This window comes from Aedes aegypti, chromosome 2 (assembly GCF_002204515.2).
Source record: "Aedes aegypti strain LVP_AGWG chromosome 2, AaegL5.0 Primary Assembly, whole genome shotgun sequence".
Lineage (NCBI taxonomy): Eukaryota > Metazoa > Arthropoda > Insecta > Diptera > Culicidae > Aedes > Aedes aegypti.
The window spans coordinates 24,332,069-24,358,506 of NC_035108.1; the positions used below are offsets into that span (position 1 = coordinate 24,332,069).

The following is a 26,438-nucleotide window of genomic DNA, read 5'->3' on the forward strand; positions in this document are numbered from 1 at the left end:
CGACAATCTTATTTTAATATGGTTTTTACATTGCCATAATAAGAAATACCTCTTTTGTAACAGCGGTATAAATAATCTAATTCCAACTTCATTTTCGCAAAATTTACAAGTAGAAAGTAGGCGTTGTGAAGCATTGCATTTGCCACCGAAAAGTGAATCATGTAGGAGACTGTAATAGAAGCCTAAGGTAACTTTACTCTTCAATATTCACTATAAAAATGACTATGGAAAGTAAAACGCTGAGATCGATCATTAGGGTTCACTTGCTAGTTTCGAAAAATTGTTGAACAGACAAGGAAAGCGACTTTTTTCTTTAAGGATATATGAACGTAATGACCAATATACACTTTTAACAAAAAAAAAAAATTAAATTAACTAGAACTACTACTAAACAGCCTAATTTTGTTAAAACTTGACGACAATTGACATTTAAGACTCTAATCTTACGTAAAAGACAGGAGTAATCAGAATAGCACTTGAATGACAAATTATTCAAAACCATTTCGACTAGACAGTATTAGTAATGACACTACTACACAACTATTTCAAACAAATTCTGATGGAGCTGCTGATTTTCACAATGCTTCCTTTTCTCAGAAGCAAGGGAATATGGGCACTTTTCAAAAACTACCACGTCACAATACTAATAAAAAAACAGTGTTCATGTGGGCGCCATTGCCTAGTCCGTCTGAGTATTGGTCCTGGTAGAGGGGAAACTTGGCAAAAACCAGACCGAGGGTTCAGCCTTGACAAGTTAAGCTGTCAGGCAGCTCCAACTGAATACCATACAAAAAAAAAAATATATTTTTAAAACCTGTACTGGTTAAATCTTTATCGAATTATACAAACGTTATTTTGACGAAATGTTATCATAACAATAAAAACATTTTTTAGGAATCAAAAAGTGGAGTTTTTGATTCTGGGGTGAAGTTGATCAATTACTGCGATAGGTTTCATAAAATAAAGCGATATGCTATTCAAAAGAATTGGGGTCACTGAATCTGAATCTAGTATCAAAAATCTTACAACTTATCGATAAATCGGTCAATTTTAGAGTTGAAAGTTGTGAATTACAGGATACACCAATCAATTTTCCATTGAATTATCAATTCGCTCACAAAAAAAAGTGTTTATTGTCTGAAAATGAAATTTTATCGTCAATACAAATTCAAAACTGAGTTTACAGAGTATACCTGGAACGTATGAAACAGTTTATTTAAATGGTGTTTTTATATAGCCTTGGCAATAGTTGATTGTTTGGAGAAGAACCCTTCAACAGTTCTTTAAACATTTCATAAAAAATCCGTTTTTACATGGTATAATTGTCTTGCATATAAAAACGAACTTCAAAACATCAAGAGCAGATATCAGGTAATGTGACATCACAAAAATTGTGATAATTGAAATCAGATCATAGCTCTCTTGACAGTTTATACATGTGGGTACGGGAATGATCAACTTTTCCCCACTGATCAACTACACCCCGAATTACGGTCAAAAATCTGATTTTGTACTTCATATATTCATGAAAATCTTCGTTCTTTCACTATCTACAGGCATTCTGTGCTCGCAATGATATAGATTCTAAAATAAATTTTCAATAAAACAGAACCTATATAAAACATCTAGGAACCGAGCAATATGGTCATAGCCGGTCAAAGCTATATTTCCACGAAAATAGACAATCAATACATGTAATTTGTGCAGTTTCATTACAATATCGTCGACGCACGAGATTTCAATTAAAACTAGAATATTCAAATGTTTAATATATTAACCTATTTGAACGGCAATGTCTGAAAAATGAAGTTCTAAGAGCTTCATTGATTTATTGAACTATCAGCGAAATATACAATTTCATTAATCACCTAAGACTTTAACATAGTTCTTGCACAAAATCTCTCATACACATTGTCTTCTTCTACGTTATGTTTCCAAATACACTGAGATTAAATCTCCATTATATTTTATGTGCGGCACCCATGTATTTTTGCAATCAAGCTTCGCACATAAATTTTACTGCTGTTGCACATAGGACCAGATTTTCGGCGCATATTAGATTCTACGTGCAATGCACTCAAATTATAAGTGCCTATTTTCTTTTTTTCTATATCCATATCCATTGTATTTTATGTACCGGCATATTTAATAAACATGGGATAAGTACTATAAATTAATCGTCTCAGATGTTGCGTGATGAATGAATTTTAAAAAAACGACAAAATATTTGTAACTAGATATGGTTTTTATTACATATTTTAAACACTGGGGAAACTACCTTTCTCAGCTTTGTGCTGCATCACCGTAGGTAATAATTTTATCCATATTGATGTAGTACTGTGATTTAGAATGCCTTCCATCAGTGCTTGGAACTCCCGAAGGCGTACATCTTGTCGATACTTCCAGAACTGCACGACAGTGAACCGACGGAATACGTTATCGTATTTCACCGTAAACCTTCGTTGTTTTGGCGACCACATTTCTTTAAACAGAGTTGTCCTGTTGCACTTGCTGGTGAAAATCTTTGCTTCCTGCAAGATGGCGGTATTGCTGCTTCACTTTAGTCGGTTCTCAGGCGTTCAATGCCAAGCCACCAACCCCCTTTGCTTAGGTTGAACGCTTTGATGCGTTAGAGAAAATATCTGTTAAAAATGAACAGGGTTTTGAATGCACTAAATTTAATCGAATTCTGAAAGATACTTACAAAAGCCGGCAGCAGATCGTCCGAAAGTTTAAACATTTTAGCTGCTAACTATAGCTGTTTTCTGACATCTGCTTGGTTGATTGAAATCTTGTTTACAATGTGAACAGTTGAAATTATGTGCAAGTATTGATAGTTCTACACTATGAGATAATACCCTTAAAATTTATTAACAACATTAATAGCTACCGAAAAGCTAAACATTACATATAATTTGCAATTGGATTAGATGGACAAATTGATGTGAAGATTTGCGAAAAAGTTACACGTCTTCTCAGTGAGAATCGAACTCACGACTCCCCGATCTCTAGTTGGGGCGCGTTAACCACTACGCCATGAGAGGACTCATGAACGCAGAAGTTAACCTGAATTCGATTTCAGCTCAATAATCACGTGGTCCTCTTTCGCAAAGTGCACCTCTTTCGGAAGAATTAGATGCCCATCCAAACACAACGCTTTCTATATATATCCAATGCCTAGCCCGAGAGCGCATTGTTTTTTAGATATAGGAATAGCACACTACACTAGCCAGCAACTGCGCTGGCTGAGGTTTCTATTGTGTGGGCTTCCAATGGGTCGCGACGAGGACCACGTGATTATTGAGCTGAAATCGAATTCAGGTTAACTTCTGCGTTCATGAGTCCTCTCATGGCGTAGTGGTTAACGCGCCCCAACTAGAGATCGGGGAGTCGTGAGTTCGATTCTCACTGAGAAGACGTGTAACTTTTTCGCAAATCTTCACATCAATTTGTCCATCTAATCCAATTGCAAATTATATGTAATGTTTAGCTTTTCGGTAGTTGTTAAACTTCCACTCGGCTGGTTGGCCGTAAACCACGATTCATAATTAAAACAAGAACATTAATAGGTTTTATGTAAATGCATGTATACAAAATGGTGATGCATTTCAAAATTATGTGCGGTTAAAGTATTTTCTAAAGTCACCAAATACAACTTAAAAGCGACACATAAACTCATATTGAGGCCAGCAAATTTTCTTTTATCTGTTTACCGCACATAAAATATAATGGAGCTTTGGTTTCAGTGTAGTTTTCAATTTAAAACAATAAGATTTAGTATGGTGGCTCATATTGATCCTGTAGGGGGACCATTTTGCCCCGTATAGTTTAAAAACACACACAAAATAGTGTTTTTCAAAAAAAATCTAAGTAACCTTTTTTTACAAAATACAACTGTAATAGGAAAGCAGATAGGGGTGATCAGGGCAATATGGGCCGCCTAAGGAAAACGTCATGGAATGTATAGAAAAACAGTGACAAATGACTTGTACTATAACATGTTTTCTTCCATGTTATGTCGATAATCAATTAATTTATTTTTGGAACTTTTTTGAGAACCATGTTCTCTGCGTGTTCATCAACCATATGGGTCATTATGAGCCACCTAACGGGGTAGTATGAGCCACCACTTTCAAGCGTATGATTTTTTTCAACAAAATATAGAGAAGGGTGAATGATAAAGTGTACAATATTGGGAAGGAAATTTTATTAGCTTTGCTTGCTTGCCATTCTAGCGGTTTACTTTTGATAGATACATAAAACATAGTAAACAGACAATGTCATTTTAGTATTAAATTGCAACACTTGGTTCAAATTATTTTTTAGCAAAGTTTTTAATTTGCAATGGTGCAACAAAATGCCTATGCAGTAAAAAAAATAATCTAGTATATTTAGGATTTGCGTTATTATGTTCAAAACATCGTTTTTTTGCTTAAATCTAGGTGGCTCATATTGCCCCGCTCCTACATTTTTAAAAAAATATTCGCTTTTCCAATAATTTTGTTTATGAACAAATCTAATCTCGCGCACGAAATGATCAATATTATCAGAAGTTACAATTTACCACAATAATTAATATAGGGTAATTTGCCCATTATTGCGGTATTCCCTATTATTGCGGTATATAAGTTAAACCCTCATTATTAATCAAAAACTCTATTTCCTATGGATATTATCCATGATGATGAAAGCCTATAGTATTCCCAAGCTGTACCAGATAAATGCTTTGAAAATTAAACGATTTTGATCTTTGGAAGAACAGTTTTAAATGATGCATCAAGAAAAGCCTATATTGTTAACCAGTCCCTCTATCTACGGACGGGTTTTCATAAGCGTAAATTTTTAAGTTTAGAACCAAAACAATCATATGCAGCGCGTATATCAGTTCAGTATGGATGTAGTTACATGATACATATTGAATTTTAAATAAAATTTCTATATTTTTGTGTACAAGCATATACCACAATAATAGGACAATGAAAATAGCTTTTTGCCTATTATTGCGGTATCTGTAACTCACATTAAAAAATTCGATACTTCAATAGTCATTTTAAATGTAATTGCTGGAAGCGTTAGTTATATTATTGGGATACTATTTTGTGACGTAATTTTGTGTATTCATACATTTATTTAGTCAAACAAAAGATTTATGTTTATCTTTACCCTATAGTTACTCTTAATTACAAATATAATGCAAATCAACACGATGTTTTACCGAAAAATCACGTAAACTGATTGAAATTCGTATCAAATTCCAAAAATGCGATGAAAAACTAAGATAAAAGATGATCGCAAGGAAGCAATCTTTTAAAATTGCATTGGATTTATGAAATCTAGTGAAAAAATATTTTTAATTGTGGTTATACTTAAGTCAAAACATACATTTCTTATATAGCGGCTAGTGGTCTCAGATGGAAGAACCTTGTCTATTTACATTAACATTGTCCAGCTACGACGGAAGAGGAGACGAAACAACCAGAAAATCATTCGATTCTGTTGGTTTGTTTTCGGATCGTGACATAAAGTAATGAATTAGTTTTCTTTATAGATATGTCCAAAGTTACACAAATTGACAGTACCGTGCAGTGTCATTAACATGGAGGGATCATAGTTTTAATGCTAGAACATTGTGTGACATTGAATGTATACTGAATGAAATAAAATCTATGATTTCTGGTATACCGCAATAATAGGACGGCACTACCGCAATAATAGGACGAAATACCGCAATAATAGGACAGAGGAAGAGCTTCAGATTTATGTTTAAAAAATGTATGTTTGATTCCCAATTTTACTTTTTTACTTCACTATACTCCAGATAAAGGATAGTTTTAACACTTCGCATTGTAAAATATTATAATATTTAGGTTTTGGACACTAAAATACGATTTAAATTTCAACACCGTGCTTAAGTCCTCCATAATAGGACGGTTACCCTAATTGTCTTATGGACCGATGCACGAGTTCACTAATTTGACGTTTGAGCGGTGCCGAATTCACTGGTTTCCATGGTTACATAAATAACACGGCACCGCTTAAACGTCAAGTAATGAACTCGTGCATAGGTTCATAGCATGAATTGAAAACTGCCAAAATTATAAGCTTTTTATGACAAGAGACGTCAATTTTGTACATTTATGTGAATATTTTGAGTATGTAACCGAAAATTCTTACGGTTTTTATTGTGGTGGCTATTTGAAGCATCCTCTAGCAGATCATAATGACACTAGGCAATAAAACACTGTTTTTGAGGTAAAATCAGGGATGGCCCAATTGCCCCGTATGTTTATATTGCCCCCACATATTTTATTTATTATTAACTTCATACTGTAAATACAGCTTATGGAACGATTAAATTGTATTGTGTATCTATGCTTTTCGAAAACTTTTGCTTACTGCTTCGTGCCAACAAACAAGATGTACAAAGGAAAGTATGGGAGCGTCTTGAAGACGAACGTGAGGTGATCGAAAGGTGGAAGCAGTACTATGATGAACACCTGAAGTACCGTTCAGAGCGCCGGCAGTAAGAATCAATACAATGGAGGTAACGTCTGCGTCAGTACTGCGGACGACGTAAACTAATCAGCTCATACTATAAGGAAGATTAAAGATGTCACTCAACAGCTGAGCAACTGGCAAAGATGGTATCGGGGCAAAGATCCAGATGGGCCAGGAATGTTATCCCAAATCATCTTCCATCGTCTGTTACCTATAGTAGAGGAATTCGAGGAGAATCATCAAGCCGGCTTCATTGACGGCTGATCAACTGTGAAACAGATATTAAATATCTAAATTTTATTGTACGAAAAATTGAAATATCGTGAATAATCAACGCAGTTTGAATAATTGCATTCAGAGCTATCACAGCCTTAGCCGAGTGGTTGAAGTCCACGGCTACAAAGCAAAGCCATGCTGAAGGTGCCGGAGTTCGATTCCCGGTCGGTTCAGGATCTTTTCGTAATGGAAATTTCCTTGACTTCCATGGGCATAGAGTATCATCGTACCAGCCACACGATATACGGATGCAAAAATGCGGAAAGAAAGCTTTCAGTTAATAGCTGCGGAAATGACCATAAAAAAACACTAAGCTGAGAAGCACGTTCTGTCCCAGTGAGGACGTAATGCCAAGAAGAAGAGAAGAAGCTATTACAGGAGTAATGAGAGCGAGGAATTTCACTCGTTTCAAAATGCTGGTTGAAAAACGTGCTATTCGAATGCTTCTATCGCTCGGTTTCACCATCTAATCAATTTACATACTGCCACACTCTTGTATAATGAAAGGCGTGTGCTTCATTACTTTACACTTCTACATTATAGAAGCCAATCGAATCAAATATCATAACGTTCTGTTTTGCCTAAAAAAACATTCACCCTATCCATAAAAATCATCAGGAAACCCTTCCTTTCAATATCAATCATAAATGTTGACTTTAGAATAAGGAAAGATATTGTCTTACTATTTTTGATTAAGAAGCTTAAAAAACAGTTTCGTCATGATCAGATCATGGAAATAGCGTATCTTTCGAGGGAATACACTCATCCATGTAATCAGTTCATTACCATCCTTGCTGACACTCACCTTTCATCCGCCGCCACTGCTCCTTCAGCCGGTTGCAGTTCCGGTCCGTGCCGAACGCGATCGCAAACTGCTGGTGGATGATCTTCCAGGCCCGGTTCTTCAGCGAGGTGAGCGCACTGTCCAGCCGTTTATTCTCGATAATGTGCATATCCTTCCGGCATAGCTCCAGCAGAAAGTGCTTCTCCTCGTACGCCCAGTTCTGCGTCCGCTCCCGCTTTTTAAACCGTTGAGCCGACCCCAACGTGCTTTGCAGCATGTCGACGATCGTTTGCGACTCCAGATTGATGGCTTTTCTGTCTACCTTTGGGGTGTAACAAAACTCCGCCACTCTTCGGGCCGACCGACTAATTCGGTTTGTTTTCAACCTCACTCTCTTCTTCCGTTTCTTCTTTTAGCTTCTTTCTCTTCTCCTGCTTTGATCGATGCTATTTGGTGCTCTTTGGTCGTTTACTCCGATGCTGCTACCTGCTCATCAAATGACTATGTTCCTTTGAGTCGGAAGCCGATTGGGATCACATTTTGTGGAAAACAGCCTATTCGGTGATAAAAAGTGAGAAGAAAAAAAGGAAAAATGAACTACTTTTTCCCACTTTGCATGTTCATCGCTAGCCAGCGTGGTGGTAGACAGTCTGTGCTGCCGATGATGATCATGATTATGATGATAATGTTGTTTGGGGATTTATGTCATGGATTAAACACTGTCGAAAATTGCTTAGATCCGATCCTATTGGCTGGTGGAAGGAGAAACAAAGCGAGAAAGGTAGACAGACAAGGCCCCAAAAAAAAAACTCGATTTGAATGGGCCGCAATTGGATCGATAGACGATAGTAAGGGTATGCGATATTTCGAATGATTCCGTCAAACCCATCAGAACCCTATGACTACGAGGCAAAGTTTTTACTCAACCATTAAGGCCGCACGGGACGTCATCATAATCACCCTATCCATTTCAAGAAGCAAATCCCAAGAACCACTCGATATATCGATGCGAAAATGTATCACTATCATTCTATATATGTAGTGCACAACCCGATAAATTTTCAGCTTCATCGGTTCACTAAAACTCGAGATTTGCTTCCACAAACGGAATAAAACGAAATTTAACTATATAATATATAAGATATTATCTTGTTAGATTGGATTACAGGGAAGCTCGCAATTACTAAAAAAGTTGTTGGATTGAGGCAATCATATCTAACAAATTAAATTCGAGAGAGGTGAAACCATTGTCAATGTTTTTTTGTTTTTAAACAGTGGGATATAACGCTCCACCCAGTTCTAACCAGATTTTTCGTGGCAAAATCCAGTTTTTTTTTCGAATGATCATGTGTGTAGCAGAAACTATGCAGTTCTATGTCTGGTTTCAGTTTGGATTTTTGTGGCATAATTTGAATTATATCGATGCTTTTTAAGCAACTACCCTCTACTAGCAGCTTATTTTTTACCGCAAATAAAAAAAAATCAAATCACAATAACTTTTTTGTTTCACCATTTTTTACAAGTTTATGATTTACAAGTATTGATCATCATTGGTCATCTGTATCCGGAGATATTCCATATTTTATTGGGGGACCGATGCGTTGCCATAACTCGCGTTAACTTTTCAGGCTACGGATTTTTTTTATCGTTTTAGGATATTCACTCTTCGGAACAATATATTAATGACAGTTTTATGCGAAAAAATAAGCAATTTGAGTACAACGCTGGCCAAATAAAACTCTCGAAAACTTTAAAAATCATAATATCGTAATTTTCAGATTTCTCCAAGAATACTTAACCGAATTGTTAGATTTTTTCAGACTAGCCCCTTATTACTTGGTGTTGTATATTCCACATTTTATTTTTGATAAATTAACCAAAAACAAAATGGCCGCCGAAGACATTTTATAAGAAGAATGTCAGTCCCCAAGGAACATCGAAATATCTTTAAAACCAGATCATAAATTAGTGAATGCAAAAATATTGAGAATCACAAAAGTTATCACGATTTGATGTTTTTGATCGTAAAAAATGAAGCTGCTGATAGAGAGGATAATTAACATTTTTCTACGTCATTTATTCCCAAAGTTTCCCTAATCGTTTTTGATGCTTTCAATTTTTAATGTGAAAATCGGCATTTCGGTTTAATGTAATAAAATTGATAGATATATCGTATTAAATGATTCAATTAGACAAAAAAGAACTATTTTTTTTGCAATTTAAGACTTCTCTAATGCTATATTTTTCTTTCCAGTGCGTTTACTGAGCTGCCCATGAAATCCTCTTCGGAACCCCACTGGAAATTTAGAAATTTTTAATAGTTTTTAGAAGAAAATCTGGCTTTTTTGGTATTATGTCTTGAGTACTTTCATTTATTTATTATTGCAGATGATTGCATAACGGTTTATTTATAATGGTGCTATAATTTTTTATTCAACCGAAAGTTGATTTTCGGTTTTTATGAAACATTAATAATTGGCATGTAAACACTTGCAAATCCGGGACCAAACTACTACACCGTGTTCAATATATTCTCATACAAATTCGAGGTAACATTACTACGCGCTTGTCTAACTGACATAATTGGTGATTATATTTTTTGAAATGCGTTATAATACTGATTTACTACATGAAATATTTTGGAAATTTTTCAATTATAAACTTATAATAATAAGTACATGAAAAACCCGAATTTAGTACTATACCATTTAATTCCACTAGAGTTTGTATCCTTTGACAGAAACGCGTATTTCGACGTCAACTGTAAGGCCGTCTCTAGTGTCGTGTACTAGACTCGACTTATTTTAATAACTCAAGACTTAAGGAAAATTGTTTCCAGCGGCACGGTCATAGGCAGAGCCATATTCGTCCTGCCGTTATCGCACATCTTTTTATCAAATTTTATCAATATTTACCTATTTACAACGCAATATGATTAAATTGAAGATTCTGGATATTGTTTGCGAATGCTCTGATTTTTACTTTATAAATCAGACCAATATGATCAAAAATTCATTTTAAGTACAAAACAGGACTTCAATTGACATTTCATCACATACCATAGCAGTTCATTTTTCTACTTCACCAATCAAGCTATTCTACGTTAGTCTAATACTACCAGATTACAATGAAATACTCAAACTTAGGCTTATCCTACAACCAGTAAAATTACACCAAAGTAAAGTAAAAGTGTATGAGAATATATTGACCACGGTGTATTTGCAATGATATGTCGAACTTGATTCTTAAATGTTGATTCTTAAAGGTTGTATTCTTTGAATTGAAATAAATGGTTTTAGAAAAAAATAAACCTACTTGCACAGCCCATAAAGGCATAACTGTCTTATATTGAAAAAGTAGGCATTGAGAAAACACCGCTCAAAGTTTGAAGTTTGACTTCTCATACAAATGTTCATGATTTTCTAGTACATTTCTTCTTGCCATATTTATTCAGCACAACCTCACAAGTAACTCATTTTGTTTCAAATGATCATCAAAAAATTTAAACTTGAGCACAATTCATGTTTCGCAGTTGCTATTTCGGTTGAAAGTTCATATAGAGACTGTTATGCCTTTATTTTTCAATATGGGACTGCACAAATTTCATATTTTTCCACAACATTTTCAAACAAAGTGTGTAAATTTTTATGTGCATAGTAAAATACATATTAAAACATAGGTGTTGCGACGAAAAAACGTGTTGGTTCGAAAATCCATAAGGGACAGTTGTGCTTTTATGGACAGTGCATCTTACAGACAAATATACCTACTTACATTTTTCTTGAGTGTCAGTTACTCGCATTTACTCACTGAAGAAGGCTGCAAGTGGTAGTCGAGATATGCGTATCACAAAAGATAAGCAATAAGGGCGGAGCAAGTTACAATTTTTAAATCTACTTTTTTCACTCTCTTTACTAAGATATTACTCAGAGGGTTTGAGTACGTAAAAGAGCTAAACATGACAAAACTAATATTAATTACTCTATTTTTTTAATTGGGGCAGATTGCCAATTGGAGCATTGCAAACCTCCAGGCTTTTTTGTAATCAAATTAAGATATTTTGATACAAACCAGTTTGGTTCGTAAGCAGAGGTTTTGCCTTTTGAAGTTCAAGAGATTGGACAAATTTAGATGCAAAATTATGAAAAATAATGGAATCTTTCTGGTGAGCTTCGATTCCACGACTCCCCAGTACGCTAGACAGGACGCGTCACCATTATCCGCGTTAACCACTGACACTTGTGTCTATAAACTTCAATTTTTTTTGATCATCAATGGGCTGGTAGGCCGTAATAGTCAGAACAAACCTGGTTGTGTAACTTAATGAGTACAATAGGTGTTCTAGCTTATCCGAAAACACCTTCAATCTATTGGTGTGAAAAACAATTTTTGTATGGTCTTTAACCAGTCATAAAAATGAACTGGTTATTTTTTGGATAAGTACCGATGTTACCGATGGTCAAGCTGTGGATCCTCCATCACTAGATGAGGTGAACAAGGCGATTAAGGAGCTGAAGAACAACAAGGTTGTTGAGAAGGGTGAACTCCCGGCCGAGCTTCTCAAGCACGGTAGTGAGCAGCTGCATAGAATAATTCATCATATACTGCTAAGGATATCGGAGGAAGAAGAACTGCCGGCTAGCTAGATTGATGATTTCATTCTCTTCAAAAATAGGCATAGATTGGAGTGCGCCAATTACCGAGGAATAAAACTCCTCAATCCGGCGTACAAAATAATGTCACGTATACTGTTCAAAAGATTGAGACTGCTTGAAGAGTCATTCGTCGGCGAATACCATGCTGGTTTTCGTGAGTGTCGATCGACGTCGGATCAAAAATTTACCCTGCGACAGATCCTCGATAAATTCCGGCAGTATAACTTGCAAACTTTTCATCTGCTCATTGATTTCAAGGCGTCGTACGATTGAAAAGAAACGAGTTATGGTAAATAATGATAGAGCATGGTATTCCGACGAAACTGATTAGACTGATTCGTGCAACGTTGGAAGGATCGAAATCAAGTATACGGGTTGCGGATGAGATTTCAAAATACTTCGTTATCTTAGATGAATTGAATCAGGGCGATGCACTTTCAAATCTATTGTTCAACATAGCGTTAGAAAAAGCAATAAGGAAAGCATGCGTGCATAAGAACGGCAATCATCACACGTTCGTATATGCTCCTGGGTTTTGCGGACGATATTGACATAATCAGGATTGATCGCCGAGCTGCGGAAGAGGCATACGTACCTTTTACAGCAGAGAGAACACGAATTAGGCACATTATTAATACCACACAGACAAAATATATGGTCGCTGGTAGTGAGGTGGTGTTAGTTAGTGATATTTTTTTTTAAATAGTTAAAGAATTTGTGTACCTTGGAACTCTAGTGGCATGCAATAATGATGTTACCGCGAGGTAAAAAGGCGTATTGCAGCTGCGAATAGGGCTTTTTACGCTTTTAGATCGCGCACCTGATGATTTTTGCAGTTGAGGAGGATTTAAGGTCGCTCAACGTTCCGGGCGACTGGAGGCGATTGGCCCAGGCTTTGGTTCAATGGAGAAGGCTTCTTTATTCGGTGTAGATTCAACGCAATAGCAAAAAATTATTGTCCTTCCAGTATTAAGTAAGTACCGATGTTATAGGTCCTCCATGTATTCCATGGAATGAAGGCCAAAAGACTCTTAACTCTTAATATAACTAAACGAAAGTTATGTATTAATTTATACGGAGTTTAAAGGTCCTCCAAGGACTTCATCGAATGTAGGCTTCAGGATCTACAAACATATGCAGTGGTCTATTAAGAGTTTTTAGTTATGATACAAACCCTCAACCGTTCTCGTAAATAATATACCTCGATTTAATTAAAACCGAGGTTCTTAACCCTACAAAGACTCCATGCACTAAATGCCTTGAGATCTACAAACGTTAGCAGTTGTATATATAGATAGTTTTAATTATAGTACAGATTTTCAACGCAACAAATAACTAAACGAAGAGCACCCGTTGAACTCAAACATTCATTCATCTTATTGATATGACTTTACTGGACATGTACTGCTTATATCGAACTTTGAGTTTCTATGTTGGTAGAACTTTCATATTTCGTTTCGTTCCCTCCCTGCTATAAATTCAATGTATCGTTTCGTATCGTATCGACATGAAAAAATGCATGTTGCATACCCTTATCCGATCTGCAATGGGTGGATCGGTGTGTGCGAGCGCGGAAAATGGGAAGGCAATTGAAACGATCATAAAAGCCTGGTCGGAACAGAGAAGAGAAAAAAAAGAGCGATGCCCAAAGATGCGCCTAAGACTATCAATTAGCAAATGTGCGTGTATATTCGGCAGTCAGTAGTGTGTTCAACGATCTGTAATTAATTGAGCTGCTAAACTATGGATGCGCCGGGAGTTTTTGCCACCGTTTAGCACTTACTGAAAATCTGGGCAGATGAACTCGTTACTACCCGAGCAGCCAGCACCCGCGGAAAGTTGCGATGCGTTGCTGCAGTCCATGAATGATCATTCGTTGGTGGCGAGAAGGGAGAAGGAGGGCGTAGAAGGTGATGAGCGTGAAAACATATTGACTGCCCGTTATGAAAATGATGGCCCGTCTAGTAAAATCGATGCGATGATTGCGGCAATTACGGGTTGATATGCGAGAAGATGGTTAAACGATGGTCTCTTTTTTGTTGGGATTGGAGGCTAATTGTGGGGTTTCGAGTGCCAAATACTTGCACCTTAGAGCACAATAGAAATTTAAGTGACTTAAATGAAAAGATATATGGTTGATTGAGATCCCAATCAAGTACTTGTGTTTCGAAATGATACAAAATTCAATTTTTCTAGCCTTTGTCTTCAATTCCTTTGGAATTTCAACATTTTTTTTTTTTTGGAGTTCCAACAGTCCTTACAAATAAGGTTAGTCCAATTGTTAAACGTCACAACAAGAGCTGTTCAACAATTAGCGAATCAGAACTTCTTCTTCTTCTTATTGATATTACGTCCCCACTGGGACAGAGCCTGCTCCTCAGCTAAGTGTTCACTTCTATATAACTAAGCATATTTTGCCAAAGTTGCCATTTTCTCATTCGTATATCGTGTGGCAGGTACGATGATACTTCATGCCCAGGGAAGTCAAGGAAATTTCCATTACGAAAAGATCCTGAACCGACCGGGAATCGAACCCTGGCACCTTCAGCATGACTTTGCTTTGTAGCCGCGGACTCTAACCACTCGGCTAAGGAAGGCCTTTTTGTTTAACTATCATTAAACATAAATTCTGTGTTTTCTTTTCAAGTCCAGAGTGTAACAAAAATCTAAATGGCCCTCTCGTCACTACGTTAGGTCACTACAGTAAAACAATTTCGATGATAAAGCGGAAATTGCGTCACACAAAATTATCGAATACAAATATTGAGGGGAGTGGGATACTCTGTACAAACAAATCGTTTGAAATCTAACCTTTCGTCATCCAGACTCCAAACTAAGATTCGCTGCCTAAATTAACTAACGCAAAAAAATCACTCCACCACATTATTGGCCGCAACTCGCCGCTGGTACTTGCGCACGTACACACGCGCATAGCTAAACCCCATTGCGAGCCGTATTTCACACCACTAATCACCATCGATGATCATACGGGCGCGGATCGTTATGCGATCATCGAAATTCGCCCGTCACATTTAGCAGCCACCATCGCACGACTATTATTATTATTACTTCATTTACTCTCTATGTTTAACAAGTCATAAACGCTCTTCGTTTCTTTGTGGCCAATGCGCGCGCACGACCGACCCCATCTCACCCAATCCATGTGCGCGCTCTCGAATCATCCCACCAATCCCACCCGATCAAAATTTTGTATGGAAATAAGCAGAATAACAAGTTTTGTTAGCGCTGTATCAAACTGAAAACTTATTTAGATATTTGATACTTATAACAATAATTTCAAAATAAGTAACTTTTAAGTCATTACAAAAAAAAAATGGCGAAAATAAATCTTCGAGCTGTTCAGTGGAATACCTATAAGGAGATGAAAATACCGAATTCAGTACTATACCATTTAATTCCACTAGAGTTTGTATCCTTTGAGACATACGCGTATTTCGACCTCAACTGTTAGGCCGTCTTCAGTGTCATGTACTAGACTTGACTCTAGTACACGACACTGAAGACGGCCTTACAGTTGAGGTCGAAATACGCGTATGTGTCAAAGGATACAATTCTAATGGAATTAAATGATATAGTACTGAATTTGAGTTTTTCATCTACTTAAACGGTATCTGTTGTTTAAATTATAAAACGAGTTTAAAATGGTTTCTTGTTGGGTAATATTTAACTCCTCCATTATTAAATTAAACCAAAATGTTTTTTTTTTAGTTATGTTCAAATGAACTGACCAAATCTAGGAAATGGCTATCAAAAATAATTTTGATAAATATTAAAATCAAATTCTGCTCGGGAAGGCATTCAGCGTCAATCGAATAGCTTAAACTCTCGGTGCGTTTGACTGCTATTTTTTCTCCCCCATCTCGGTTCAATTGTAATGATGGGGCCTCTAGTCCCCGGGAGTCTTGTCTCCTTTGGGTGAGGTGGACTTGTTTTTCGTGCTGCCTTCAAACGAATCGAATGGAACCAACCAATCTCGAGTGTTAATCGCTTAGGGTGCTTACGGGACACACCATCATCAGTTGAAGAAGATGCGGTATGCGGGGATGATGACGACGACTAAAGACGGCGACCATGTCGATGATGATGCTGTGGTTTTCTGTGTACTTTTTGTTGTTATTTTTATCGGATTTATTAAATACATATGAATAATTTTGCTCGTTTTGAGGGGATATTAGAACGGGAGAGAAACATAGGTACAGCTAGGGTTAATAGTACCATTGAAACTCTACAGAAGTTTTATCCCAAGACAAATACAGGGGATAGGCAGAATGATTGAGATAGGCAAAATTTTGCCCAATTTCAAGTGATCATAACTCTATAACCGGAGATGCTCCGGATTTTCTGAGGTCCGGTGGTCAATATGGATGGCCAACCAAGTTCCTGGAACTTGACCAAATTTGCCGTCGACTGCTTTCGGATGCATCCAATTTCATCCATTTGTCATAGAGTTATGATCACTTGAAATTGGGCAAAATTTTGCCTATCTCAATCATTTTTCCTATCCCCTGTACAATGATGGAAACCTGGATTACCATCATTGTATCTTGCCTAAAATAAAACTTCTGTAAAATTTCAATGGTACTTCATATCAACCCTGAACAAATGTTTTAAAAAGGTGTAAGTCCCTTTTCTTTCATAAATCTTTACGTAATTAATAGACGGCTCCTTATGGGTATTTAGATAAAAGTTTGCTCAAACAAGGATAGATGTGAAATGATAAGTTTTCTCTTTAAAAAATGTCTCCTTCATTAGCTCAATCAATACAGAATAGAAGAAACATCCTTCCTGTTTACCTAACAAAAATTCTTCTTTCTGGAATTTTGGCTAAAATGAGATAGAGCCTGCGTCTAAGTTTAATGTTCCAAAAATAACACATCTTTAATTTTTTGATATAATATACAATTTTATTTTGTCTCTTCAATGCCGTCAAAAGATATTTTTTATGTTTGCCCCAATCAGAGATATTCACAATCAAAGTAGGCATGTTTTTGAGAGAAAAACAACAATAACTCCTAAACGAAAGGAGATAGCGAGTTTCTTCACTCACCAAATTACGCATTTTTTAAAGCTCTAAAAGTGTTTCATAGACTACTTTGATGAGAAATTTGAATTGAAAACTCTAGAGCCAGAAAACCAGTTTTGTTCGGACCACCCTATGTCACTGCAGGAAAAAAGCTCTAAATCGATCAATTTAAGAGATACAAAAAAACTTTTTTTGGTAAAGTTGCTTGAAATTGAATGGTCTATAACTTTGCTGAAGCATATATAATATAATTTCTACAAATAAGAAAGTTAGTTACACAATTTCTATGAAAATGTGGTCCACCCTAATTTTCAATAAAACCAAACAAAGGGCTTAACTAATACAAACAACTTTGTAGAAGACTGTTTTTGTCTAATGTTTCATTCTAAAGCTCAAAATGCATCTTTCCGCGTAAAACTGATTCCTGGACCACTGTGCAATGGCACTTCCACAGTTCAAAAAAGATTGTACAGTCGAAGCTCGTTATAGCGACATCGCAAGGGACCGTCGGTATACGGAGATGTCGCCATAATATCGTCGTTATAAAGAGGTTGGATGTCGTTGCATGGAGGAATAAAACGATCATAATATGTACTAAAATAGCTAAACGAATGTCGTTGTATTGAGTGACTATTGAATATAACACTAATGTCGTAATAGAGAACGGTCGAAACAGAAAAATGTCGCTATGAAAGTTGAACTTAATATGGGAATTTGAAGGGCCCATTGGAAATGTTGTTATAGAGAGATTTGTCGCAATAAAAGTTGTCGTTATAACGAGCTTCGACTGTATATCTCAACCAATCTAGAAAATTTCCATAACGAAAAATCCTTCAACGGCGTGATTCGAACCGGAAACTCTGAATAGCTGTGTGCTAAATAGGCTATTTGACCAATAATCAATCATTGTTATGCATGGCAATTAAAGGGATGGAATTGTTTACCAAAACTACTAAATTTGGTAAACATAACAAATAAAGTTCGATAAAAAGAGAAAAGTAATGGTTCTCATGATGCTTTTCAAATTTCATCTCTGTCTTTTTTCAATTTGGAAATTACAATTCCAAAATAAAATAAAAAGAAATAAGAAAAAGTAAACATTTCTCTCCTTTTCAAACAATAACGTAATTTTAGATAGCTCTTCTTCTTCTTCTTGGCCTAAACGTCCCCACTGGGACAGAGCCGGCTACTCAGATTAGTGTTCCAAATGAGCACTTCCACAGTTATTAACTGAGAGCTTTCTTTGCCTGAATTGCCATTTTCGCATTCGTATATCGTGTGGCAGGTACGATGATACTTTATGCCCAGGGAAGTCAAGGAAATTTCCATTACGAAAAGATCCTGGACCGACCGGGAATCGAACCCAGACACCTTCAGCATGACTATGCTTTGAAGCCGCGGACTCTAACCACTCGGCTTAGGAAGGCCCCTTTCCTAGATTTGGATTTAGATAGCTCATTTTTGATGAAAATCATTTGTTTGAATATTTTAGTGCTACTCTCTAGGTTAAAGTCATTATAAATTGCTGCACGGTGCCCCGACAGACCGTTATTATGTAAAAAAATTGTCCATCAAATCTGAGTACAGGGCTCGATTTCTGAGGTCATTATGCATCTCTTGGCCAATTTTTAAAAAAATCCCTAGGAGGAATCTCGAGAAATCTTGATTTGACGTTTTTGACTAAAAACGTCGATATAAACCATATTGAAATCACGTAACAGCACTGAAAAAAAACCTACAAAAACGTTCAAAAATGTTGGCCAAACTGTTCGCATCTAGTATAAAATTGTTGCCGTTGTTAAAACTAGAAATATTTACAACTGACTTAACTTACCAGAGTGGCTTAAGTATGTTATTACATGGCTCAAACCAGTCAGCTTAGTTGACTAGACTAAATCTAAGAAATAAATTTCAATATGATATATATGTTTTGTTCGATAAACGTGAATCACTCAATACTGAATATTATTTATTTACAACTTATTTTTCGACTTTCACACTAAGTGACCAGCCCACTTAAGTCTGCCGTATTTATTTTGCCTAATAAAATTTGCTTCTTTGTACATCTGGTACTACTCTTGATGTTTACGTCTACGTTTAGTATTCCACCGAGTATTGCCATCAGAATTTTACCTACCTGTTCTACATTCTCAGCCACAACATGACTTTTACTACACGGAAAACATGATTATTATATGTCACAAATGTTCGAAGATTATCAAAGTCTTTAACAACTTCACACAAATCCCGAATAAGTATTACTTAACTATCAACATCACTAGGACTTCCATTATATATACCTGCAACCATTTACTTTGTTTTAATAGAATTCATTGTCAATCTGTTTACTGATTTATAGGACACGTTCGACTCAGTAGCGAAAATCTAGCTGTGGCAGCTATGGCATAGACTTAAAAAAGATGGTTATATCTTAATATGAACAGAGAAAGCTGAAGTTGTGTCGGGGCAGAGGCAGTGCTTGATAGAGATGTAGTTGAAGTTTTTGAAGAGCCATAGAACGCTTGTGACGTGTGATATTGATATTTCCCGTGTTGTTGTTGAATTTCCTCGCATAAAACGCTTTTTTTCTATGTTCTATTGTACATTTTGTTTCGTTCCTTACACTCGTACGAAGTAAGTTGAATCAATCCGTAGCAGCTGTCAAATCAACATTTGTTATCATAAGTTGAGTCGCATAAGATCACAAGTTAGTTCGGTTGAACATTTATACACTCACATTGTATGCTATTATTCATCACATAATATATGCACGTATACCGCCTCCACTTTTGTACGTAGAAGGCCTCTTCGCGACATCTTATAAGTGAAATTTTGCACATGCAAAGCCTCCAGGTGATTTCGTTATACATACGTACATTTTGGTTGTCTGGGTTGCGATCCATTATCGTACAACACTGAACGGATTTTCGAAAAGTTAATCAGTTTTCAATATTAATGCAAAGAGAGCAACGATGAATGCAAGCACAGATAACAGACGTTGAAGTCCGATTGTAAAACTGTGTAATACAATTAATGGTCATTTTGAATGGCAACACAAGTAGCAACATCGTGATGGCGTTGTCATCGCTAAGTTTTCATGACGATGTGAGTGGTGAATATGAAATATTTCAAGATACCGATATTTACCACTTATTGACGCAATTCGCTGTATGGCGGCGCTAGTGATTGTAAGGAGTTTCAATTTGAATATTTACAAAGGTTTTCAGAAAAATTTTGTTCTAGCATATACATCTGTTACACTGCGGAACACGTTTTTGTCTCCAACATCAAAATACCTCTATTTACTCAATTAAGGGTTGCTGAATCCATTGCCGTTTACAGAAATATCATAGCACGTCTAGTTTTTAAGATAATGGTTGTTGAAAATGCAAAAATTGACTATTTCAGCCAACTTGCATGCAAGTTTGCCAGCTTGTAAGGCAAAATATTTGCATAATTTGTCACAGAATTCAAACTTTATGTGTATAACAATACTTATCACCAAAGTTTACAATATTTTTGGTGCGGAAAAGTTATTTTTTGATGGTTTATAAAAGTATTGTATTTTGCCATATAAGAGAAACGAAGAATTTTGTATGGAGACTGCAAGCATGTTGAAAAAGATCGGTTTAATCTAAATTCGATCGTGAAATTACAAACAAAATATATCTAAAACGAAAGTTTAAGTCCTCTTTTGCATGCTTGGTGGATAAGATCACAAAAAAGTTTGATAAAATATGCTTCAAATTTTAGGTAAACACCAATAAAACCAATGTTTTATACAACTTTGACGACCTGTAGCTAAAAATTGTGACGTGCTGGAAAATTTCTGTGAACGGCATCAGATTCAGCAACCCCAAATCTACTAGAGACACATATTTTGATCCTTGAGACACGCAAAAATGTCATTTTTGTTGCGCTGTGTTATCTGTGATGCAAGCATGCCCAAATGAAACATCATTGTCAATATGCCCTGTATAAAATGCTGATTCTTGGCTCTTTAACCATATTTATTTAAGAACAGGAGCGAATACTATTAAGCGAATGAAATAGGCAAACTTCAATGAGATGGTCATTAAGTGCGAATGCCGGAATAAAAAGTTACATCATTCAGGTGGGGGTCAGCGGCTCCGTAAAAGACATCAGCTTAAGTTCATTCTGATATTGACGTGAGCGTACCAGAGCAACCAAATCATTCCAGGTTTTGAACCAACGTTTGATACTTTCTCTAATCGGCTATAACAGTAATCACATGGCTTATCTTCTGACTATTATTATGTCACATTTATTTTAAGATCCCTGTTTTATTGAAATCACAACATTAGTAATTGTAAATTTATTATTTTGTATTATTTCAATCGGTTTAACGTAGAAATAAAACAATCAATTAAACTTAAACCATTAAACTATAAAAAACATACTTAAGCCATTTTGGTAAGTTAAGTCAGTTGTAAATATTTATAATTTTAACAACGGCAATAATTATATACTAGATGCGAACAGTTTAGCCAACTTTTTTGAACGTTTTTGTAGGTTTTTTCAGAGCTATTGTGTAATTTCAATATGGTTTATATCGACATTTTTAGTCAAAAACTTCAAATCCAGATTTCTCGAGATTCCTCCTAGGGATTTTTTTAAAAATTGGCCCAGAGATGCATAATGACCTCAGGAATCGAGCCCTGTCCTCAGATTTGATGGACAATTTTTTTACATAATAACGGTCTGTCGGGGCACCGTGTGCTGCAAATTTTTTCACACGCATATCTCATACCTCTAAACATTGTTTTAATGACTCCACCCAGAACGCTTTCATAGACTCCTAAACATAGCTTCCTCGACAAATTTCGACCGAGAAATTTTTACAGCAATATCATCAAGAATTATTTTTTTGCCCTTTCGATATTTTGTATTTCGACCTTTTGTCCATAAACCACTTCCAAAAACCACTCTCGAAATATTTCCACTGGTTGCACCACAGATTCCTTCAAGAGTTTAACTATTTTTAAAATTTTATTTCCAAAAATTTAATTTAAAGTTCTTTCAGAGATTTTCCGGTGAGTTACAATAGATATTCATAAATTACATTCAAAAATTTCTCTAAGAATTAGTTTAGCAATTCCCAGATAATCTGTGAATTATACGAAAAGCAAGAAATCCCCCAAAGTATTTTTCAAGAATTCCACAGAAGTTCCTTGTTTCTGGAAGTCATTGAAGGATTTTATGAAAGTCATTCAAGGATTTAAAGATTCATTCAGTGGCTTTTGGAAAAAATATCACCAGGGTTTCTTGAATTATTTCTTTTGCGATTTATCTAAAAAATGCTTCATAACAAATTTCCTTGAGGCATGTCGGAGAATCCTAAAAAAATCTTTGGAGCATCTTTGAAGGATACAAATAACAAATCCCTGCTGAAACTACGGAGTAATTGATCAAAATCAAAATCAATTCACTGCTCACGCTTATGCCGTTCAATGCGATTCGATAGTTAAATTCACCGAATATCTGTTAAAAACCAATGTTATTGTTCACATTAGAAAGATTTTTCATATTAAATAAAAAAACAAAGAAAACGGCCTTTGTTTTGTTTCCTCCAACGCTTGTCCATTCGATACTATTTCATAACCTTTAGCATTGAACGCTTTATGATTTTTGCCGGAGAGAAAGCCAAACAAGTGAAGTGAAAGTTGAACGCAATTTTTGCGTGAATTCAATTTGATCTATCATGAGTGAATTATAATCAATTTCGTGTAACTATTTCTAAGCGTGTAGAACAGTGTTTCTCAACCGGTGGTCCGCTGACACCTAGGGGACTGTGACGAGCAGTCAGGGGGTCCGTGAGGTCATTGAGAATAAGTGTCGTTTCTCTTGATATGAAGAATCTGTTTCTAATATATTAGGCGCCGTTCACAAATTAGTTTCTAGGGAAAGGATGGAGCAAGCTCAAACGTTATGGCTCATACAAAAAATTGAAATTTTTCATGCAAAAAGCATTACGGACGAGAGTGATAAATTTCCAATTCTAGCATTTCGTAATAAATGGACGCTGTCTTATTACCCAGTTGCAAATTTTGCGTCTTTCAAATATTTTTTAGTCGTAACCGTTTTTGTTTCATTCAACTGTGGCAATACTGGAAAATTACCTTCTGTCGGCTTACATAGCAAGCCAGAGATGATTACTCAACGCGGATCCGTTCTAGTTCAATTCAGTGTGATCTTGAAAAAAGTTCAATTCTTGGCAGATTTTGCAAACAATTTCTCAGAATTTCGGTTCTGGTTATAGGAAACAGTGAACAAAGCAATCTAAAACACAAAAACCATTCGCGGAAGTCTTGTGAATTTTTCATTAGGATTTCAAGTAAAATTTTTGATCGATATTTGTTGCAGGGATCTTTGGTAGATTTCTGCAAAGATTTCTCACGGATATCTGACAAAGCTTTCGAAGATTTCCTGGTGAAACTTCTGACAAATTCTTCCCACAGCAGAAAATAGCAGAGCCTAGAAGCCCATTAGCAAGTCTTTTAAAATATTTAACTCAGAGCATCCAGGGCATTTTTTTATTTTTTCGATAAAAACTTGTTTATATTAGTTAGAGCCGTGTTCTAGTTACTAATTTGGCAAATTTTCACAAATAACGCAAATAACAGCTATATCATATTTAAACTTTAATTTAAAAAATGGGTTCAAATTTTGACCTTGACACTTTTGATCATGTTTGTCGGTTCACTTAGTCGACAAAAACACCACAGGGGCCCGACTTTTTAACACTGTATACAGTGATACCTCCATGAGTCGATGTTCCATGACTCGATATCGACTCATGGAACCATACTAAAAACATAATTTCATGGTTACTATGATGGTCCCTAGAAGCAGCTTTCCAAAGAATTGCTGTTCCATGACTCGATATTTCTATGAGTCGATGGTCCCTTCAATATCGACTCATAGAGGTTTCACTGTATTAATATTTGCACTTTTGTTTCACGTCGGCAGGATATTTGGGAAATTGCTGAGCTCATATTTGGGCTAAAATGCCTTTTTTTTTGACCGAGAAAAAATCATCATCTCAAAGTGAATAGTTGTTGTCCCAAGTTTTTCTTTTTTGTAATGCGAAAAATCCACAATGTAAAAGTGAAAGATAAAGGAGTCCGAGGGGTTTATCCTACTTGGCCTACATTATTTTTTGTTGGATTTTGTCAATATTGTGTATAGAGGTCATATTTTTGAATATATGTTAGTAGTCAGAAATCTACATTCCTGGCTCAATTACACAGCGTAACAAAAATGACATTTTTGCGTGTCTCAAGGATCAAATGATGTGTCTCTAGTAGATTTTGAGTCGCTGAATTTGATGCCGTTCTCAGAAATAATCCAGCACGTCACAATTTTTAGCTACAGGTCGCCAAAGTTGTATAAAACACAGGTTTTATTAATGTTTACATGAAATTTAAAGTATAATTTATCAAACTTTTTTGTGATTCAATCCACTAATCATGTAAAATAGGACTTGAACTTTTAATTTGGATATAATTTGATTGTAAATTCTACCATTATATTCAGTTTAAATCGATTTTTTCAACATGCTTGCAGTCTCCATATAAAATTCTTCGTTTCTCTTATATGGCATAACACAATACTTTTAAGAACCACCAAAAATAACATTTTACCAGCGGAAGAATTATGAACTTTGTTGAAACGTATTGTTTAACACATGAAGTTTGAATTTTGTGACAAATTAAGCAAATAAATTGTCATACAAGTTGGAAAACTTGTATGCAAGTTGGCTGAAATCGTCAAATTTAGCATTTTTAAATGGTGGTATTTTGATGCTTGAGACAAAAACGTGTTCCGCAGTGTTATTAGTAAACTCCTCCAAAGAATCATAGCAGGAGTCTTGCATTCGATTTCAAGAACATTCGCCTTTGAGGGTCCGCGAGACGTTCGTAAAGCTTCAAAGGAGGTCGCAGCACCAAAAAGGTTGAGAACCACTGGTGTAGAACGTTTAGAAGAATCATTAAATAAGATAGCTACTTAGCTTTTCTATAGCTTCTGCGACTGCAAACAAAGTCATGCTAAAAGAGTCTGAGCTTGTTTTCCGGACGACCCACCATCTTTTCATAATGCAAATTTGCTTGGCTTAGTAGAGCGTTAGGTTTCAACGTACTTGACACATAATTTAAGGGGATCCGGGGTAATATGCACTCACCATTGAGGCAAAACGATCTAGGTGATTTTTTAGGCTGTTTGCGACATGATTTGAAACAATTTTTAACATGAACTGATAGAAACGTTCTTCAAAATACGCTTTGACAAAAATAATCCACGAAGTAAGTCTAAATGTTCCCAAAACATTCACAGAAACTCAAAGGCGTTTTGCCACTGATACTACTAATACAAAAATGCTCACTTTGACCGAGAAAGTTCTCGTGGAAGTGTTCATAGAATAGTAAGCAGAAAAATCAGGTTCTGTCCCAGTAGGGACCATCACGTGTAAGGAGGAGAGAATAAAGTTAAATCGCCACCTTAGGCTTCAGATTTATTCAAAAAATGACCGCTGAATGTCTGATTTCTGAAAGTTTTTACGACCGTCGGGTAGTTATCCCAAGCGCAAATGCAGCCTCGATGGCCTTAGTTACGATACAGCGAGCTTTCAGACTAGGATGAATGGGCTTAAAAATACTGTTCTAATACATTCTTGCGCATTCAGAATCTAACTCTGTTTATTCAAATCAATTACTTCGCATCAAGTTAAGTATAGTCGCCTACACTTACGATGACATTTTTGAAATTATCAGTGATTAAGAGGAAGTTGATCAATTTTTGACCCGTTTTGATCCAGGAAACTCTTTTTATAACTCTAGCAACAAAATCCAAATGACTTGTTAGGGTAAAAGCACCGGTTTTGGCCAGCCTAAGAGAAAATGTCAATAAAAATTATATGGGAAGCCATAATTATAGTACAAATATGTCAAATGCAAACTTTCAAATGTGTGTAAAATATCAAAACTGAGCTAATACCATTTTTTCGCTTTGAAAATCTCGTTGTTCAATATAGGCCAGGCCTGCCCAATCTTTTTGGCTCTTTTTTGACATAAATGGTTGGTGCGCTCGCAATAATAAACCAATATGAACAAAATTAGTCTCAAATGGAAGCTTTGTAGTATATCTGTCTATTCCATGCTGA

The 26,438-nt window shown here is 35.9% G+C and overlaps 1 protein-coding gene across 2 annotated transcripts in view; it reads right to left on the bottom strand.

The window, feature by feature from the left end:
- LOC5568483 overlaps positions 1–26,438 on the bottom strand; it is a 45,945-nt gene that overhangs the window by 11,752 nt on the left and 7,755 nt on the right. For both annotated transcript variants that reach the window (XM_021840282.1, XM_001652268.2), the window contains exon 3: positions 7,580–8,112. In XM_021840282.1, coding sequence (XP_021695974.1) covers positions 7,580–7,835 — 256 coding nt within the window. In that variant the 5' untranslated portion in view covers positions 7,836–8,112. The remainder of the gene's footprint in view (positions 1–7,579; positions 8,113–26,438) is intronic.